This window comes from Ostrinia furnacalis, unplaced genomic scaffold (genome assembly GCF_004193835.3).
Source record: "Ostrinia furnacalis isolate ACB-3 unplaced genomic scaffold, ASM419383v2 OfSCF1403, whole genome shotgun sequence".
In the NCBI taxonomy this organism is placed as follows: Eukaryota; Metazoa; Arthropoda; class Insecta; order Lepidoptera; family Crambidae; genus Ostrinia; species Ostrinia furnacalis.
The window spans coordinates 152,908-173,571 of record NW_021131642.1 but is presented as its reverse complement, the minus strand read 5'-3'; the positions used below and the strand labels follow the sequence as shown (position 1 = coordinate 173,571).

At 42.6% G+C, this 20,664-nt stretch overlaps 3 protein-coding genes and 1 long non-coding RNA gene across 4 annotated transcripts in view; 2 read left to right on the top strand and 2 right to left on the bottom strand.

Moving 5' to 3' along the window:
• Nucleotides 1-3,680, top strand: part of LOC114352538 (uncharacterized) — a gene marked incomplete at its 5' end in the record, with an annotated part of 34,323 nt that extends 30,643 nt beyond the window's left edge. Inside the window, 2 exons of the mRNA XM_028304163.1 lie at nucleotides 1,262-1,527; nucleotides 2,917-3,680. Coding sequence (XP_028159964.1) covers nucleotides 1,262-1,527; nucleotides 2,917-3,005 — 355 coding nt within the window. The remainder of the gene's footprint in view (nucleotides 1-1,261; nucleotides 1,528-2,916) is intronic.
• A 694-nt stretch (nucleotides 3,681-4,374) lies between these two features.
• Nucleotides 4,375-8,262, top strand: LOC114352541 (uncharacterized). Its single transcript, XM_028304166.1, has 4 exons — nucleotides 4,375-4,387; nucleotides 4,651-4,807; nucleotides 6,486-6,751; nucleotides 7,844-8,262. The coding sequence occupies exons 1-4, from the start codon at nucleotides 4,375-4,377 to the stop codon at nucleotides 7,930-7,932; spliced, it is 525 nt and encodes a 174-aa protein (XP_028159967.1). The 3' UTR covers nucleotides 7,933-8,262.
• Nucleotides 8,263-9,917: 1,655 nt separating this feature from the next.
• Nucleotides 9,918-13,012, bottom strand: LOC114352542 (uncharacterized). The gene is made up of 2 exons (XR_003655869.1): nucleotides 12,764-13,012; nucleotides 9,918-11,505 (listed from the first exon to the last, which is right to left on the bottom strand). It is a non-coding gene; the product is annotated as an uncharacterized LOC114352542 (long non-coding RNA).
• A 1,858-nt stretch (nucleotides 13,013-14,870) lies between these two features.
• Nucleotides 14,871-20,470, bottom strand: LOC114352537 (malate dehydrogenase, mitochondrial-like). Its single transcript, XM_028304162.1, has 4 exons — nucleotides 20,459-20,470; nucleotides 19,715-19,954; nucleotides 17,459-17,551; nucleotides 14,871-15,516 (listed from the first exon to the last, which is right to left on the bottom strand). The coding sequence occupies exons 1-4, from the start codon at nucleotides 20,468-20,470 to the stop codon at nucleotides 15,301-15,303; spliced, it is 561 nt and encodes a 186-aa protein (XP_028159963.1). The 3' UTR covers nucleotides 14,871-15,300.
• Nucleotides 20,471-20,664: the final 194 nt, after the last annotated feature.

The following is a 20,664-nucleotide window of genomic DNA, read 5'->3' as shown; positions in this document are numbered from 1 at the left end:
AAGTGACATTATTTTTCTTTAATAGATTCGATTTATCGCAATATCGGTTCAGTTAACGGCTTCGAAAAATGTAAATAAAATCCTAGGGTTTTATGCCTAGCTATAACAGTAAGTTTATCTAAGATTTTGGAGAAATTTGAATATCTGAAGTTCGTTATTCAGATTTAATCATATTAAAGGTCTATTTACGGTTTATAAAGTAGACACTGTAAGTTGTAACTTTACTTTTTTGGAAAAAAGAAAAAAATAAAAGGGGCAATATAAAATATTTATTGGCAGAATATAGCATAAGTGTGATCAGGCTATGCTCTTTCTTTTGTAGGGGATGTAAAGTATTGTATTCATTAGATGTGTAACTGTTGTAAATACTTTCAAATTCAAATTTTCAAATTCAAAATCTTTATTGCATTCTATGTTGTACATAAGGTCTTAAACAATATATTGTAGTCTCAAACATAGACCCGGTTTGGGCACAGCAACATTGTGTTTTACAAACATTTATTTATTAATTCGGCATGCATATTAGTGTTAGTAATTTCAGAAATATTGAAAAATCTTAATTTTAACTGGAAGTAGGTATTTGATGTCATAATTTTAAAGATGTCAAGTTCACGATGTCAATTTACAATGTCAATATTTTATATAATAATAGGTATGTTCAATTTAACAGAATTTACGTGGAAGTTTGCTAAAATTATACAATTTTGAGTACACAGTCATACACTTTATAATAATATTCATGTCTAAAACAAAGATAATAAAAATATAAATTAAAAATAATTGCATAATGTCATGGAATTGTAGTATAATAATGTCAATAATAAAAATTAATAAAAATTGTATAAATTGGGTAGATACCACTATGTCAAAGTTTATCTTTAAAATAATCTTCCAATTTATAATAGCATTTTTCTAATAGCAAATTTTTTAGGAGGAGTTCAAATTTTTTATCATTGATTTCTGCCTTTATATTTTGAGACAAGTGATTGTAAATTTTAATCGACATGACGTTTGGGCTCTGACTATGTAAATGTAGTTTAGATTCCGGGATAGTCAGTTTATGTTTATCACGTGGAACGTATCGGCGATGTTGTTGGTCTATTACTTTTGTCGTAAACTTTGGATACTTTCGTACGAACTTACACTGCTCTAAGATGTATATCGACGCTAATGTTAGTATTTTATACTCCTTGAAGTAAGGTTCACAACTCACACGGTCTTTGATGTTTGCAATGACTTATCCTTAACCTTAAATTTCCAGAAACAACAACAGCAGCAACCGGCGTTACAGCGGCGTTAGCGGCGTCAGCGGCGTCGGCGGCGTCGGCGGCGGCGTCAACGTCGGCGGCGGCGTGCTCACCGCCTTTGACTACGTCACCAACCGCATAGTTGAAGTCATGAGGAGTGACGCTGATGAGAGAGCGAAACCACTAGCGTTCCCGCCTACCGCCTACGCGTATCCGTATTCCGCCCTAAACGTGGCCACGCCCGCCCAGCCGCCTGCCATGCCCGCACCACATACTGAAGGTAAGATCAAGTTTGATACTTCAGTCCATAGTATATTACTTAATAATAGGCTATCTAAGGCGACAATAGGCCAACTGGGGCGACAATGGGCCAACTGAGGCGACAATAGGCTAACTGGGGCGACAATAGGCCAACTAAAGCGACAACTGAGGTAATGATTGACTTACTGAGGCCACAATAGCTCACCACCTTTGAGTACGTCACCAACCGCATAGTTGAAGTTATGAGAAGTGACGCGGATGAGAGAGCGAAACCGCTAGCTTTCCCGCCTACCGCTTACGCGTATCCGTATTCCACCCTAAACGTGGCCACGCCCGCCCAACCGCCAGCTATGCCCGCGCCGCATACTAAAGGTAAGCTGATGTTTTGATACTTCAGTCCATAGTAAATTACTTAATAATAGGCTATCTGAGGCGACAATAGGCCACTGAGGTGACAATAGGCTCACTGAGGCGACTATAGGTTAACTGAGGTAATAATAGACTAACTGAGACCACAATATTCGACTACGTCACCAACCGCATCGTAGAAGTCATGAGAAGCGATGCCGATGAGCGGGCGAAACCGCTAGCGTTCCCGCCTACCGCCTACGCGTATCCGTATTCCGCCCTGAATGTCGCTACGCCCGCCCAGCCGCCAGCCATGCCCGCGCCGCATACTGAAGGTAAGCAATTGAGCATTGACAATGCAGTTTACAGGACATCAGTTAGACTATGGCCTAGCTGAGGCGATAATAGAGTAAGTAAGTCGACAATAGGCTGACTGGGGTGACAATAGGCTAACTGGGGCGACAATAGGCTAACTGAGGTGACAATAGGCCAAATCGCAAATCGTTGAACTTTAGTAGTAAGCTCTTAACTCTTTTTGAAATATTATAAAAACACAAATATTATATCTTATGACGTCAATTGCCACGTTAAAATACTCGTATATTAAAATACGTGTTGTGTGTGAAACAAAGTTTAGATTTTAAGATGTACATTTCCTGTAGTGTTTTATAAGCACTTGTTCATCCCATGAGCAGACTATCCTTATTTTTATAACCGTACTCAAACTTGTGTTCGTTCGTTTCAGCCGAAAGACGTCCACTGCTGGACAAAGGCCTCCCCCAAGGATTTCCACAAAGACCGGTCCTGCGCCGCTCGCACCCAGGCACCTCCCGCGACCTTCACCAGATCGTCGGTCCACCTAGTGGGAGGCCTGCCCACGTTATGTCTTCCAGCTCGTGGTCGCCACTCAAGAACTTTCCTGCCCCAGCGGCCATCAGCTCTTCGAGCTATGTGCCCCGCCCACTGCCACTTGATTTTAGCGATTCTGCGGGCTATGTCAGTCACTCTGGTTCTCCTACGGTACAAACTTGTGTAATTAAACCAAACATCTCTCCCGCAGCGCCAGGCAGCAGCAGTAGCAGCGCCGTGGCGCCGGAGCCGGCGCCGCTGATGTCTGCGCAGTACGAGCCGCTGTCCGACGAGGACTGACGAGCCGCCCCCGCGCCGCCTCCGCAGGGCCGCCGGTAACCCCGCGGCTGGGGACATCGCGACTGGGAAGGGACCGCGTCTAGGAAGTACGCCACTAGGATGTGGGCCACCCCTAGGAAGTGAGGTACACCTGGCGAGTGTACCGTCCTTGGGAAGTACGCCCCTAGAAAATGGACCGCTAGCCAGAAGACCGGCCCTAGCGCGTCCTTGGGAAGTGGGACGTCGCTTAGGAACTAGCCAGAAGACCGGCCCTAGCCATTGAAATGGGACGCCTCTAGCGAGTGTACCGACCCTAGGAAGTGAGACGCCCCTAGCGAGTGCACCGACTCTAGGATGAGACCGCACCTAGAATGTGGGCCACCCCTAGGATGGGACCGCGTCTAGGGAGTGGGACGCTCCTAGCCAGTGTACCGCCCTAGGAAGTGGGACGCCCCTAGGAAGTACGCCTCTAGAAAGTGAACCGCTAGCCAGAAGACCGGCCCTAGCGAGTGTACCGACCCTAGGAAGTGGCACGTCGCTAAAGTGGGACGCCCCTAGGAAGTATGCCCATTGAAAGTGAACCGCTAGCCAGAAGACCGGCTCTAGCGAGTGGTCCGCCCGTGGGAAATGGGACACATGTAGCGAGTGTACAGTTCCTTGGAAGTGGGACGTCGCTAGGAAGTGATACGCCCCTAGGAAGTAAGACGCGCCTAGGAAGTGGGATGCCCCTAGATAGTGGACCGCAAGCCAGAAGACCGGCCCTAGCGAGTGTACCGACTCTAGGAAAGGACCGCCCCTAGAGAGTAGACTGCACCTGGGAAATGGACCAGCCAGAAGTCAGTAGCCAGAAGACCGGCCCTAGCGAGTATACCGCTGGGAAGTGGGACGCCCCTAGGAAGGGACCGTTAGCCAGAAGACCGGCCCTAGCGATTCTACCGCCCCTGGAAAATGGGACACCCGTAAAGAGCAGACTGCACCTGGGCAGTGAACCGCCTCTAGCCAGAAGATCGGCCCTAGCGAGTGTACCGCCCATAGAGAGCGGGCTAGACCAGTGGTCCGCCCATCACCAGACATGGCTTACCACCAGCAGCCAAGAAAATTAATAACGACAACAAATCGAGAAGAAATTGGCTAAAAAAGTACGCATCCAGTGATAAAAGTTTGCTTCGAATTCTTATTTATTTCATGCTCACTCGTTCCTGTNTATTTCAATCACAGATTTGAAATCGTCATTAAAAATTGGACTAATATCATGTAACATAACCCAATCATCAGAAATGCTGTTGTGCAGTGTAGTTTATCTTCACCCACGAGCTCTTAGCACGCATCATATGAGAGAACCGCCTCCATAATCGTCTTTAGACACTTCTGTAGTTCTATCACTTATATCATGCACCACAACACAAGTAAAAGTTTTGTGGTGGTGATGCTGAGATGGTGACTCGATAATGCACTACCAGTAAGTTGTAATAGCGAACTGTTAACTAAACAAATTGATCTTCAAGAACGGCTGAGATGTCTATCGTTTCATTCCACTTCCCAATGGAGTCCAAAACGTTTTGGCAATAAGATTAAACCTGGGAGATATGCATTATTATTTCATTCCAATGAAGTTCAAAAGGTTAGATGAAACACCGCTAATAACAAACAATTCCCTCCCACAGCAGTCGCTTCGGCGTGACCACCTCGGAAGGCTACACGGTGTCCGTCTCAGCCAGCGGCGCGGCGGCCGCGGCCGAAGACTGGAAGCGCCGTGACGCGCCCAAGCACGCGCCATACTTGCTGGAACCTGTCTCGCCGCCGGACAACCACCACGCTAACAGGTAACACCACAGAATAATAATAAGTACTACGTACAGAAGTTTTACTTCGCGAAGGTATTTAAAAAAATGTATGCCCAATGTCACTAACAATATGGTGTAATTTAGCCTATCTCAAGAGTCAAGCACCATTTTGTTGACAAACGTCAGTGATCGGCACTGCGCCGAAGCTATAGGGCTGACTTCGGTAAAATCATGTGACGTGAGGTGCCAAACTGCGGAAAATGGCGGAGGAAATACAAATTATCATGAATAATATTAACTACTTATTTACCTCTCAGTGTCTTGTGGCAACTTAAAAAAATACATTCTGTGTTTTTATTATTATTTAGGCAGTTAAATACTGCACAGTATTTAAGAACACCATTTTCTTTATTTTCTTCCATCATACGCAAGAATATGTGAGGCCTTGTTGAATAGTATCTTGTAGGTGGGCCATCGTGCGTGTTTTGTTTTCGATGTAAACTCGCGGAGATGAACAGGCCCAGGCCTGGTAACACTCGTATAAGATTTTAAACTTTCGCGTTCAATTTCAACTAAAATAGAGGACCAGTCTGCTTGTGACCACAGCTGCAGCATAGCAGCCGAAACGTCAAGTCGTGAGTACATACATGACGGCGCGTTTCTATTTTTAATAATATTCAGTCAATTTAAACTTGATTAATTAAGCATTGAGTTGCAAAATAAAAGTAATTCAATTGATTTTTTGACACATAGGTTACTGTCATATTATGATAATTAGATTTTTGTAATTTGATTGCATGCATGTAATAATTTTGATTTTGTATTATGATTCCAAAATAATTCTCTCTATTATTAAAATAAGCTTAGTTAAAAAAATAAGTCACTAAACTAAGGAGGGACTGTGTAGTCCGCGTGGGCTTGCGAGTTGCGTCAGCGTGCGTAGTGGGGGTGTAGTGGGGAGGCTGCCTCAGTAGCAAATCAAAGCCCGGTCGTTCAGTTGTGCTCAAGACGTCGCGCTGAACGTAGCTCGCAATTCTACGTACTCCGTAAAGTATTCACATTGTTATTCTGTTCAAACGAATAAACGTTTTTTGTGTGAAGTGTTTCGGGTCTTATTTAACAAACGCTGCTTCCCGCCTATGGACTCGCATGAGCGTAACCACCAGCTCGGAAATCCTTCATACATATGTAACTCATATAAAAAAATCGCGTTAAGATCCGTGTTCCTCTATTTTAGGTATCGATTTGTTAGGTCACCTTTGTTATGATAAATGTGCATTAATATCTTAAAATTAGGCCATATATTTCATCGGACTGTTCCTCTACTAAACAAAGTGACATTCTTTAATAGATTCGATTTCGCAATTTCGATTCGGTTAACGGCTTCGAAAAATGTAAATAAAATCCTAGGGTTTTATGCCTAGCTATAACAGTAAGTTTATTCAAGATTTTGGAGAAATTTGAATATCTGAAGTTCATTATTCAGATTTAATCATATTAAAGGTCTATTTACGGTTCATAAAGTAGACACTGTAAGTTGTAACTTTATTTTTTTGGAAAAAATAAAAAAATAAAAGGGGCAATATAAAATATTCATTGGCAGAATATAGCATAAGTGTGATCAGGCTATGCTCTTTCTTTTGTAGGGGATGTAAAGTATTGTACTCATTAGATGTGTAACTGTTGTAAATACTTATCCTTAACCTTAAATTTCCAGAAACAACAACAGCAGCAACCGGCGTTACAGCGGCGTTAGCGGCGTCAGCGGCGTCGGCGGCGTCGGCGGCGGCGTCAACGTCGGCGGCGGCGTGCTCACCGCCTTCGACTACGTCACCAACCGCATAGTAGAAGTCATGAGGAGTGACGCTGATGAGAGAGCGAAACCGCTAGCGTTCCCGCCTACCGCCTACGCGTATCCGTATTCCGCCCTAAACGTGGCCACGCCCGCCCAACCGCCAGCTATGCCCGCGCCGCATACGGAAGGTAAGCAATTGAGCACTTACAATGTAGTTTACAGGACATCAGTTAGACTATGGCCTAGCTGAGGCGATAATAGAGTAAGTAAGGCGACAATAGGCTGACTGGGGTGACAATAGGCTAACTGAGGCGACAATAGGCTAACTGAGGCGACAATAGGCTAACAGAGGCGACAATAGGCTAACTGGGGCGACAATAGGCTAACTGAGGCGACAATAGGCTAACTGGGGCGACAATAGGCGAACTGAAGCGATAATAGGCTAACTGGGGCGACAATAGGCCAACTGAAGCGACAATAGGCTAAATGAGGTAATAATAGGCTAATTGAGGCCACAATAGCTTACCGCATTCGACTACGTCACCAACCGCATCGTATAAGTCATGAGAAGTGATGCTGATGAACGGGCAAAACCGCTAGCGTTCCCGCCTACCACTACCGCCTACGCGTACCCTTACTTCGCCTTGAATGTCGCTACGCCCGCCCGGCCCAGTCCATAGTATATCACTTAGTAATAGGCTGATTGAGACGACAACAGGCTGACTGAGGTGACAATAGGCTAACTAGGGGACAATTTGCTAATTGAGGCCAACTGAGGCGACAATAGGCTAAATAAGGCAACAATATGGTGACTGAGGTAATAATAAGCTAAATCGGAAACATCAACATTTATTGCCTGTCTTCTTCACGTGGAATGCCTCCATAGTCCGCGACAATAGACTTCAACTATGGCATTATCCAACTGCTTTTCTCTCTAAAAATATAAATATTAGACCTTATGATCTCATCTAACACAACATCCCATGACCAATCCTTTAGTTCATGCAACGACTAAAGCCTGGTCCATGAGCACGTAGAATCCTGTCCAATGACCCCAAGCTGCCCATCCTTGTCGCTCGCACGTAATTATGTTGCTGTCGCGCTCGCACACTCACTGTGGGCGCGCGTAGCACAGTCGCGACAGCAATATAATTACGCGCGAGCGACAAGGATGGGTAGCTTGAGGTCATTGGACGGGATTCTACGTGCTCACGGACCAGGCTTTAGCCTACATCACCCTTGTTTACGTAACATTGTGTAACCCATCTTCTCTTCCGCAGCGCCAGGCAGCAGCAGTAGCAGCGCCGTGGCGCCGGAGCCGGCGCCGCTGATGTCTGCGCAGTACGAGCCGCTGTCCGACGAGGACTGACGAGCCGCCCCCGCGCCGCCTCCGCAGGGCCGCCGGTAACCCCGCGGCTGGGGACATCGCGACTGGGAAGGGACCGCGTCTAGGAAGTACGCCCCTAGGAAGTACGCCCCTAGGAAGTGGGATGCACTTAGCGAGTGTACCGTCCTTGGGAAGTGGGACGTCGCTAGGAACTAGCCAGAAGACCGGCCCTAGCCATGGGGAATGGGACGCCCCTAGAAAGTACGCCTCTAAAAAGTGAACCGCTAGCCAGAAGACCGGCCCTAGCGAGTGTAATGCTAGGAAGTACGCCCCTAGGAAGTACGCCCCTAAGAAGTGGGATGCACTTAGCGAGTGTACCGTCCTTGGGAAGTGGGACGTCGCTAGGAACTAGCCAGAAGACCGGCCCTAGCCATAGGAAATGGGACGCCTCTAGAGAGTGTACCGACCCTAGGAAGTGAGACGCCCCTAGCGAGTGCACCGACTCTAGGATGAGACCGCACCTAGAATGTGGGCCACCCCTAGGATGGGACCGCGTCTAGGGAGTGGGACGCTCCTAGCCAGTGTACCGCCCTAGGAAGTGGGACGCCCTTAGGAAGTACGCCTCTAGAAAGTGAACCGCTAGCCAGAAGATCGGCCCTAGCGAGTGTAATGCTAGGAAGTGGGACACCGCTAGGAAGTGAGACGCCCCTAGGAAGTACGCCCCTAGGAAGTGCACCTAGCGAGTGCACCGACTCTAGGAAGGGACCGCTCCTAGAATGTGGACTGCCCCTAGAGAGTAGACTGCACCTGGGAAGTAAACCGCCTCTAGCCAGAAGACCGGCCCTAGCGAGTATACCACCCCTGGGAAGTGAGATGCATCTAGCGAGTGTACCGACCCTAGGAAGTGGGACGCCCCTAGGTAGCGGGATGCCCCTAAAAAGTAGACCGCCTGCCAGAAGACCGGCCCTAACGAGTGTACCGACTCTAGGAAAGGACCGCCCCTAGAGAGTAGACTGCACCTGGGAAATGGACCAGCCAGAAGTCAGTAGCCAGAAGACCGGCCCTAGCGAGTATACCGCTGGGAAGTGGGACGCCCCTAGGAAGGGACCGTTAGCCAGAAGACCGGCCCTAGCGATTGTACCGCCCCTGGAAAATGGGACGCCCGTAAAGAGCAGACTGCACCTGGGCAGTGAACCGCCTCTAGCCAGAAGATCGGCCCTAGCGAGTGTACCGCCCATAGAGAGCGGGCTAGACCAGTGGTCCGCCCACCACCAGACATGGCTTACCACCAGCAGCCAAGAAAATTAATAACGACAACAAATCGAGAAGAAATTGGCTAAAAAAGTACGCATCCAGTGATAAAAGTTTGCTTCGAATTCTTATTTATTTCATGCTCACTCGTTTCTGCGTGAAAAGTGATTCATTGAGCTAATAAATCGAGCTTTTTCAATGTACTACAATACTTTAAGAAAATTCAGAGGCCGTCATGGAATCAGAGAGATGACGTCACTGAAGACGAATCATTCATTCAAAAAAGTTCTGCGACTGTGAACAATGAAACTTGAATGTGATTTTGTAAAACTCTCATTTAACAAAAAGCTAGGTATTGAAATTCTTAACTTTAACTTATTATAACGGAACATAACTTTAAACGATCGAAAAATAACGGACATTAGAAACAAACAAACCAAACGAAGAAAAAAAAGGACGTTAATACGAAAAACTTTAGTAACAGACTGAAAAGACTTGAAACAAAGTGACATAAGTGCAAAATGACGCGTTTTGCGTCGAGCGAACGGAGTGCGCGATAGACAAACATTATTTTAAATGACTGCGAAGAATTAGTGTAAAAGGTCTTATGTTAAAAACAGGGATAGTGCGAAGTGTGGCGTCAGTTGCGGAGGATCGGTTGACATTGTTATTCCTTTCAATTTCGAGCTTACGATGTTGTACCGTGAGGTCTGTGACTATCTATTAATGAATACTATTCCGGTGAGTTTTGTACGCTCTTTTGTATTTTATTGACTATTCATTATGATTATTTGTCTTGTATACTCACGGTCCTCGGCATTAGGTTTAGTTCGGTTCATCATATCATTTCATATTCCGACGATGCCAAATGATAACTCCGTAGACTGATCATCCCCTTACTTAGTGGTTAGTGAAGCGCCTGATTACCACTATTCACTAAATAAAGCTTACGCATAAATACATCTGGCAGTTTGACAGATCTTCTCTTCATTCTCGCTTACAGGGCACATGCTATACTTAATCCGATCTGTCAAACTGTCAAATGTAAATTATTATTTAAATTAATCAGACACAGCATTAAGGTAAAATTGTGACGTCTATGTACAATCATACTGTGAGCTGTTTATTTTTATTTTGTAATACAATAAATATCGAAAATTGTATATTGCTTTCATTCATTTTCAAATAATTTTAAATGTATACTTGTACCATTCATCTAATATTTGTAATCTTGTACCGGGCATAATGTGTTCACAGCCGTTTGGTGACGCAAAAAGTATTTATTGGATGTCTTTGAGCGTTTGTAAATACATATGTATTATTTAATATTACGATAAATATTAATCAACATAAATCAACGAAGAATACTAATTAATCGATTTAGGATTTTTCTTTTTGCGATTAAATGGTTTGACGCATTATGCCTGTGGGTGACCATGCCAAGACTTGACGGCGCTATGTTGGGATATGTTTACTGTAAGATCGAGTCTTGTAATGGGGTTTCGAATGCAGATGCCTGATTGATAATTCATAGAGTTCGGTTCTTAAATTTTGTGATACACGTGTTCACGTTGATTTCAAAAGATGATGAGTGATACACGCTACAGTCACGCGTCTGTGCGCACATAGATAGTGTCTATGTAGTTCTCACTCGCGTCGAGCCTTCCACGGGGCGGCCGTCGGCATCGTTAGACACTAATCAAGTTTTTTACAAAGTTTATAATTTGAATTGGATTTTGAATTCATTTTTGGGTGTCGTCTTACTAAGGGGGGACTAGCGACTCCGACGCCGCCTCCTCAGCAGCACTGCCGCATGCAACATTACCTCAGTACGGTCAACGTGGCGGACGTCGACGTGAAATGTTCTTATTCGAATAAATAAAGATGTAATATTTTATCCAGTCTTCCATCACCACTCTGACGCCGGGGCCCCGCGGGGCCCCTCTTAGTATAGGATTTCCGCGAGACTTCGTCCATTATTTAGCGACACTTAGTAAGTTAGTACAAGTTGTACATTGTGTATAGACGCGCCGGCTTCGCCGCCCCCGCCGGGTCCCGGGCGGACGTTCGTAAGTTAACTTTTTGTAAGATTACTCGTTATTTTTGTATAGCTTCGCTCCGCGCGCGCCGCGGCCGTCCCTGTACATACCCGGCGAAGCGGCGCGCGCCGGCGGTTCCACGAACCTTATACATATACTGTATGTACTCGGATCTAACCGTAAATTATGTATACATATGTAAAAGTGTATGGTTATTGTGTAAACACTGTGCATTTGTAATTATGTAGCGTTAGTTAAGGTTACTATAGGTAGTTAGCGCTGGGCGCGTGGGAGAGCGCTCGCCGGCGCGTGCTTCGTGTTACACCTGACGCCTGTAAATTTTTGCAAAATACATACGTGAAACGTTTCTTTCATATTGAAAGATGTCCGGGAGCGCCGGCGCGCTCTGGCCGCGCCCGCCAGCCGACTGAAACGCCTACAGCGCGACCCTCTCGACAATGTGATTTCTTTATAAACTGTAATGTTATGTAAGTAGCCGAAGAAGATAATCCTTGTAAGTCCGATCTTAAGCGAAAACAAAGTTTTGGGAGGACAAATCAATAAATAAGATGCAAATCTATTTTATGTGTTTTATTTATCTTGCAATGAGAGACATACAAAAGTTATGCGTGACTTGTGATATTTATAGAAAAATAAAGTCGAAGACTAGATTTATTCAATTGATGTCTTAATTTTTATTTTTGGAAATAATAAGTCAATACGATTCATAATTTCTATCAAAAGTGATCACAATACTTGGAGTCATAGTAGTTGAATGAGATACATTTCTAAATAACACAGATAAACTGTCATATGTTTGAATACCTATCCACAAACCACATATCAAGTCAAATTCTTCAAATACACAAACACATCACTGATCTTGTCATACACCCGCAAGTGCGTGTGGTTCTCGAATATCTCAATGTACACTTCCACCATCAGCAACACCAGATACGCCGAGAACACCGTCACGCCAGTCCATGCTCTAGCTTTGGGGTTGCTGTAGCTGAAACGGGCGCTTCTTTCCATCGTTATATCTAGTTCTTAGGTTCTTAGCTAGCACTTAGATAAGTGATTCATAATAAACTTCCTGTATTCTGTAAAACTTCTGTTTCACTGGTCACTCATACGTAAGTGCACTTATAACACCATTGGTATATTTGGTAAGTTCACTTCAAGCACGGTATGTCACTCGAAGCACCATATTGCGTATTTTTTATCGCACATACCTAATATGCCATTTTCAGTTTAGTGTACACACACACATAATGCTATAAATTGAAATAGTAACATTTAAATGGCTTAAAAGCCATTACCTAAAGTAAATATGAAAAACATCAACCTAAAAATATATGCTACAAAATGGATGTTGTACACTGCGTGTTCTATTGAACTTGGCACGGAGTCAAGGCACTTGGCCTCCGTCATTTCTTTTACGCAATCGTCTTACGTATATCATACAAAATTTCCACTCCCAAGTGGTAAATAAATAAATAAATAAATAAATAAATAAATAAAAGTTTATTTAACAACTTTAACATTTTTTACATTTCTTACATTGCATTNGTGCTTCGTTACACCTGACGCCTGTAAATTTTTGCAAAATACATACGTGAAACGTTTCTTTCATATTGAAAGATGTCCGGGAGCGCCGGCGCGCTCTGGCCGCGCCCGCCAGCCGACTGAAACGCCTACAGCGCGACCCTCTCGACAATGTGATTTCTTTATAAACTGTAATGTTATGTAAGTAGCCGAAGAAGATAATCCTTGTAAGTCCGATCTTAAGCGAAAACAAAGTTTTGGGAGGACAAATCAATAAATAAGATGCAAATCTATTTTATGTGTTTTATTTATCTTGGAATGAGAGACATACAAAACTTAGTCATAGTCATAAAGAGTGACTAATAATAACTAGAGATGGGCCGACTAGTCGCCGACTAGTCGGGAAAGCCGACTATTCGGCATCATTTGTAGTCGGCCGACTAGTGACGACTATTCGGCAAAATATGCCGATTATAATCGGCGCATTACAAAATTAAATATGTAACTGAAATAAAACTCACAATCACTAAGATTATTATGAGGTGGACCAAGGGCGTTTACCTAAACCACTTTTAACTGCATAACATCAGTAAGTGGTTTCACCTGATTTAAAATTTTGGCAAGTGGAGAGGAATCAGTGGGCCTAGGATGCGTGCCGCGATAAGCGCAATTTTGCCCATACATTTTGACGTCGATAAGTGAGAATAATATCACGGCGCGCATCCTAGCCCAGCAGGAGGCGATCATATTGTCACCTCCTCTGACCCCTCGAAAATTATGACATCTACCTTAGGTACTGTTAGGTGATTTTGTAATGTATCATTTCTCAAGAAGTTAGAGAGGGTGGCCCATTAAATTACCTTTAAAATGCAATAGTTAAAGTTGTACAAAAATTTACAGTTTTCGCTTCCTTTAAATGAATTTTCTTCTGGGCCACCCTGTATTTATCTCTTTAGAAATCTAGATATTCATATTTCTTTGAGAAAATCTAGATATTATTCTTCGGACAAGTAGGTATTAGAATGATCGGCATTGCCGACTAGTCGGCCGACTAATCGGCAATTTTAAAACCGATTAGTCGGCTAGTCGGTTAGTCGGCAAAGGCCATAGTCGGCCCATCACTAATAATAACACTATATGGTTTTAAAATGTCAAGGCCTTAATGCTATAATTAATAAAGCCTAGATTGCACGTCAAAAATTCAATTTATTGATAATTAATTTTTATTTTTGAAAGTAATTTGAATTGACAATTAACTTCTTAATTTCATCATTAAGTTTAATAGTGATCCCAAATACTTGAATAATAGTAGTCGAATGAGAGATTTATAAATTAAAATATAAACTTTATCAAATGTTTGAATACCTATCCACAAACCACATATCAAGTCAAATTCTTCAAATACACAAACGCATCACTGATCTTGTCGTACACCCGCAAGTGCGTATGGTTCTCGAATATCTCAATGTAGACTTCCACCATCAGCAGCACCAGATACGCTGAAAACACCGTCACGCCAGTCCACGCTCTAGCTTTGGGATTGCTGTAGCTGAAACGGGCGCTTCTTTCCATCGTTATATCTAGTTCTTAGGTTCTTATCTAGCTTTTAGATAAGTGATTGATTAAAACATTGTGTTGGGTAAAACTGGTCATTCATTCATAAGTGCACTTACAACACCATTGGTATATTTTAATAGGTTCACTTCAAGCCTAAAGGAAAGTAATACATCTTGAAGCACTTAAGGTATGCGTTTTTAGTAAGGTCACTCGAAGCACCATTTTTACGTACTTATCATAAACATGTCTACTACACGCACTCAATGCTATATTGAATATTCAAAGCAGTTGTATAGTCGTAAAATCCAGTCTCTTTAATTAAAATCTATGTAAAATATATGCTACAACAAAATGGACGCTGTGTACTGCGTGTTCTATTGAACTTGGCACGGAGTCAAGGTATCTTCTTGGCCTCTGTTATTTCTTTACGCAATCGTCTTACGTATATCATTCAAAATTTCCACTCCTAAGTGGTAAATAAAAATATATCTTTTCGTCATGATCTTATGACTTCACAAAGTCTACGCAAACTTATTTTGTATGTTTTTTCAAGTTTATGTAAAAAGGGGTGTCAAATAATACAAAAGCTGTAGGTAACACAGTTTATTACCACATACACAATCACGTGTTAAACATAACATCAAATATTTACAACAACCATCCATCATATACCGGCCGGGCAACTTTGGTACTGGCAAATCAGATGAACAATATATACTTAACAATTTAATAAATAAAATGCAAATAAATTAATAACTTTGTTGGTAGGTTTCCTAAAATAGGCATGATTTAATCACTATAAACTCTTACACTATTTATGCTTAAAGTGCAACTATTATAAAAAAGGATTCAGTTAAAAATGGATCTATAAAATTGATCTAAATTCACTATTCATTCACCTACATACCAGCCGCTACCGTCTGCAAGATGCTAAGTAAAAGTTGTTCTTACAACTTTATTTAGCTTACCCCTTACGTTAACCTTAGTTGATAAATACTATGTATTGCTTGTAATACTTTTACTTGCTGTTCTTGACGAATTCCTCGCCAACCTTGATGTTCTTGAGGAGTTCAGGGATGGCAGCCTTGAGGAGTTCCTTCTCGTAGGCGTTGAGGGTTCCAAAGCCAAGGTTCTTCTCCACTCCGTTCTTGCCGAGAACTACGGGGTTGGCGAAGTAGGGAGATTCGGTGATATCGGACTTGATGTACGCGCATTCCACTACGTTTGATTCGCCCTGGAAAAAATGGGTTTTTATAATACACAGTTTTCCCACGTTTGTTAGTGCAATATTTATTTTAAATAAGAAGTCATTGAGACGGATAAGATGAGCATTGTGAAAGAGCAGTAGTTGCGTAAATCCCACTAATATTATAAATGCAAAAGTTTGGATGTCTGGATGTTTGTTACTCTTTCACGCAGAAACTACTGAACGGATTTTGATGAAACTTTACAGTATTATTGTTTATAATATAACCCAGAACAACATATAGACTATAATTTATGACGATCTGTGACAAACTACATTTCACGCGGGTGAAGCCGCGGGCAAAAGCTACTTAGTTAATATTTACTCATTTACGCAACTGGTTTTAGTAAAATCTTCTAATTTTTACTTTAAATATTTGATATGACTTCTTCAAAATATGAGTTGTCCGGTTTTGGGTTCATTACCCAAATGATTTGTCCCTTGGTAGTTCAGATAGTTAAATAATAAAGTTGATTTCAGGCTTCGCATTAGAATATCAAGGTTTTAAACAAATTAATAAGACAGTGGGAACATGATTGCCACCATGTTCTCTTAAAGGTCACAAAAATAATAAAACAAATTAACTATGCCCGTAAAGGAGTGGAAGAACCAGACTATGGCGACTATTACGTCTGCATCAGTGACGCCCGTATTCACAAACGAGGCTTGCTAAGTGAAGCAGCAAATCGAACTCACAGCGTTGAATAGAGCTTTGTGTTTGGTTCGTGTGTCACTTTGTGCATGCACAGGGTGTTGATTTCAATCCTCGCCATATTTATTTAGGTGATACATCTCATCACCAAGTCGAGCAAAAAAGCGGCACGGCCGTACCATCCTTTTCTCGAAGCAATTCAGGCCATTTTCGACCGCCTGTAACTTCGTTGTGGATAAAACTAGAAGGCTGAATTTTCATTAGCTATGCAGGCATTGTAAAGACACGGTATATTTAAAATTTCATTCAATTTGAACCAGTAGTTTAAGAATTATAACGGGTCAAAGTTACTTAATTTTGTCACTCACTCACTCACTGACTCACTGACTCACTGACTCACCGATCATCAAAACTCTAAGGCACTTCTAGCAGACCTAGAAGCTTCAAATTTGGAATATAAGTAGTGTTTGGTGTATGAATCAAGGAAAAACTAAAATATTTGGGGGCACGGTAGTGCAACCGCCAAGTCGAGTAAAATTTTTCAATTTCGGTCCAGTTTTCTAGATACATAACTGCTGTCTACAAAATACAAAAAGAAATGAGATCCCATCAAAAACAATACTTGTCAAAAAAACCAAGTCTCGCAACTCAGTTGTTCTACGGTAAAAAGTTGTGAGATCCATGTAATACCAAGTCCAGGCCAGGAAATCTTTAACGTTTTACATAAATTATTGACTTGGCCATCGCACTAAATAATTTAATTTACACGTGTTTTCATGCGATGGCCAAGTCAATATATTTATGTAAAACGTTAAAGATTTCCTGGCCTGGACTTGGTATTACATGGATCTCACAACTTTTTACCGTAGAACAACTGAGTTGCGAGACTTGGTTTTTTTGACAAGTATTGTTTTTGATGGGATTATAACTTACATAAAGGCATTATCCACAAAAAAAATACAAACGTAAGTGGGATTTTTAGCGAATTATTTCCGTGCGACATCAACTGCACTGCAAATACTGCAATACGTTTACGCGGATCGCTCAGTTATCATGTCGGATAGCCTACTGAAGGAAGCCACGTAAAGTAGGTAGTGTAAATTGTTGTTTTTCTTTGACCAACTAAAGTTAAAGTTCGTTTTAATTTTTTTCGAAGTAAATTTTTTTACTGATTCATGATCAGAATAAGCTACTTAATCAACTCCCTAAATATGTCGAGAATTGAAATCAACACCCTGTATAGTTAAGTAGTAAGTAAGTATAGTAGTAGTTAGTTACCTTGAGTCCCCGCAGCACGGCGCCGGCGAGACGCGCTCCCGCAAACGCCATGGACAGAGTAGCGGAGCCACCGCCAGCCTTAGCCTTCACCACCTATAAACAAAAGGTATTTTAACAATCGGGTATACAATACATACGGTCTAAGGCAGGGCTACCCTAGCCCTAAACGTTTTTTAGTCTAGGCGCAGACCACCGATTTTTAAGGCTTCCACAGACCAAACGCGGGTCAGAAGCAGTGCGGATCAGTTGCAGCGCGGCTGAGGCACATTGAAAGCAGCGCATTTCAAAGCAATTGCAACGCGGGCGGTTATCAAAAATTTAAATATTCGAAAACCGCTTTCAACGCGCTGCTACCGCCCTGCCTCTGGTGTGTCAGCAATACAACAGCGCGGGCCCGCGTTCGCGCTAGTGATGGTCAACTCGAGTAAGTAACTCGAGTTAACTCGAGTTGGGCGTAACTCGAACCCACTCGAGTTGAATTCTCTCTGACTCGAGTTCGTATCGTAAACCGAATGGATCCGACATGGACCGAAGATTGCCGATCATTTGAGTGTTGAGACTATGTTCATTTGAAGTTAACTTTAAACTGCCGGTTATTGTTGTAGATTTTCGTGTTTTATGTTTTGTTTTTGAAAAATGCCAAGTGATAATAAATATAAATTTTTTTTAAATTAAAATTGAAGCCAAAAATCCATGAATAAATTATTATATTTCAAACAATAATTTTTTCTTTCTTACTTTAGTTAGTATGATTCTCCCAATACATTATAAATGATATTTTTTTAAATGTTAATACAAATCTGAGGGAATAAACTGGTAAAAATAAGCAAAAAAACTGACTTGTCCATCCAGTTAACTCGAGTTACGTAACTCGAGTTCAACCCGAGTTACGTGGATTTTAACTCGGGTTAAATCGAGTTTTGTTTTTCCCGAGTTGGCCCATCACTAGTTCGCGCCGCTTCTGTCCCGCTCCCGCGCCGCCTCGTTTGTCGTTCGGCAGTTGCAGTGCGGCGCGGTTGGAGCGCGGGCCCGCGTTCAAATTTGGTGTGGCATACTTCAAAGAGTTTCTTGTATTACAACTTGCGCGGGCCCGCATTCAAACTGCGCTGCTACTGCCCCGCGTTTAGTCTGTGGAAGCCTTTAGTTGGCCGATCGATGGGCCCGATTTTACTTTGTATGAAGAATCGGCCGATACCAAATCGGTGTAATGTGCGCACTTTCATACATGACCATACTGATCAATAGCCCGAACTAACTATCGGCTAACTAAAAATCGGTGTTCTGCGCCTAGGCTTACTGTGATGCCCTTGGAAGGTTCCCATTTTTTTGCAACGCACCCCCCGATCAATGAAATATAAAAAAATAATAATAACTTAAGAATGAAAATTGAAAGAAACATATTTTACTGTGTGGAATAGATACTAATCAAAGGATGAGCTGTCTGAGAAGAGCTTCTCAAGTTTAAAAAGTACCTAAACTGGTCAAACTGGTCGCGTCGTGTGTGGTCTCTCAACGGACGCTATGGCAGAAACTTAAAAGTAACTAGAAGTTGCAGTTTCGTTGCAGTTGCGTTTCACCGTGTGTTCTGGGCCTTACTCAAAATTTATTTTCGCGACGCACAGTTTGGCAGCCCCTGGCCTACAGGATATAGCTTCGTTGCAAAATAATTCCTATTGCAAACACTTAAAAGGTGCTAAACGTAGTGGCATCTTGTAGCTACAAACAATCGGGTAGTTATCCGTAATAAGATAAGATGTTTCGTGTATCGTCAACTGATACTACCACCGATCAATTCACAATATGAGTTTAAAAACGTATAACTTCCTGTAAATATTTTGTATAGCAAAGAGATGTATTGACGGCGTTATAGGTTGACGTTGGTGTCAACGCTCATTTATATTCATTAACGAAATTGGAACAATTTGGTTAGTTAATTGTTTACAAATGACCACTGGGCAGGTCATATTTTAAAAATTTACATTTCCTGGAAGTCATGGAAGAAACTACAGTCCATAGCACAGTACTCACAGTAGCTATACATTTCTGTACAGTCAGCGTCGAAATAGTTCGTCAATAAGTTCGCAACACGTCTTTGTTACAATTGGAATAAGGTTGTGTTGTCTTTTTGGCTACTTTGGGTGTGACGAACTATTTGACGCTGAATTAGGAGTGACCCCCGAGTGGCCCCCGATGACGGATCGGGGGTCCACTCCGTGTAAGAACTGTTACTAACAAAGTATCTTTAGGAACACTCACCTCAGTACCGGCTTCCTGGATCCTTCCCGTCAGCGCCTTAATCTGATCCTGGGACGTCAGTTTAACAGCTGGCTGGCTCTGGCTCAGTACAGGGATGATGGTGACCCCCGAGTGGCCCCCGATGACGGGGATGGAGACGGAGCGGGGGTCCACTCCGTTGATTTCTCCGATGAAGGCGGCCGCACGGACTACGTCGAGTGTGGTGACTCCGAGGATGCGATTAGGGTCGTAGCAACCGGCCTGGGAAGTTAAGTTTAGTTTAAATTGTTGTTTCTGTGGTTAAAAAGATTATTTATTTTGGAAAAGTTATACGGTAATGTTTTTATGTAGAGCAGTGGTTTTCAAACTTTTTCATGACACGACCCCCCCTAGCATGAAAAAATATTTCGCGACCCCCGACCACTTTTTTTTCATGCATTTTATAATGTTCCAAAGATGTTGTAGGGACCGAATACTTCAATCCATACAACATTTACGCAGTTTCATAATTAGATTTCTGATAATAATATCTTTAAAACTTTACTGTTTTTTTTTTACTGAGTTAGTTTTTACGACCTCTCGCGACCCCCCTACAAAGGCTTCGCGACCCCTCGGGGGGTCGCGACCCACAGGTTGAAAAACACTGATGTAGAGCAACACTGCATTACCCTCGAATGAGAATCCACAGAGCAAATTATGTCCATTTAGAAAAACGTTTATACGTACTACGTAGGTAGGTTCTTGACCCTAAAGCCTAAACATTACCATATCGAGCATACTGGCAAGAACTATTAGTTTGATGACGTCACGCCACCGATGCGGTTTAAAAAGACCGGATATTGGTGGTGGGATCTTTTGAGATAGGGGCAGTTGGTCATTAGTTCTAGTACGACTAACTTTAACGTCAGGTGTTTGTAATTTGAAACAATTCGTAAACAAGACAGTAGAGAGTAGAGTACTCTTCTAGAATT

What these genes read in the sequence shown, in the direction of transcription:
- LOC114352541 (XM_028304166.1), top strand. An exon ending in GACAACCACCACGCTAACAG is followed by an intron (nt 4,808 to 6,485) that starts GTAACACCACAG and finishes TTAAATTTCCAG; the next exon opens with AAACAACAACAGCAGCAACC. An exon ending in GCCCGCGCCGCATACGGAAG is followed by an intron (nt 6,752 to 7,843) that starts GTAAGCAATTGA and finishes TCTCTTCCGCAG; the next exon opens with CGCCAGGCAGCAGCAGTAGC.
- LOC114352537 (XM_028304162.1), bottom strand. An exon ending in TCCAGGAAGCCGGTACTGAG is followed by an intron (nt 17,552 to 19,714) that starts GTGAGTGTTCCT and finishes TTTTGTTTATAG; the next exon opens with GTGGTGAAGGCTAAGGCTGG. An exon ending in CCGTGCTGCGGGGACTCAAG is followed by an intron (nt 15,517 to 17,458) that starts GTAACTAACTAC and finishes CATTTTTTCCAG; the next exon opens with GGCGAATCAAACGTAGTGGA.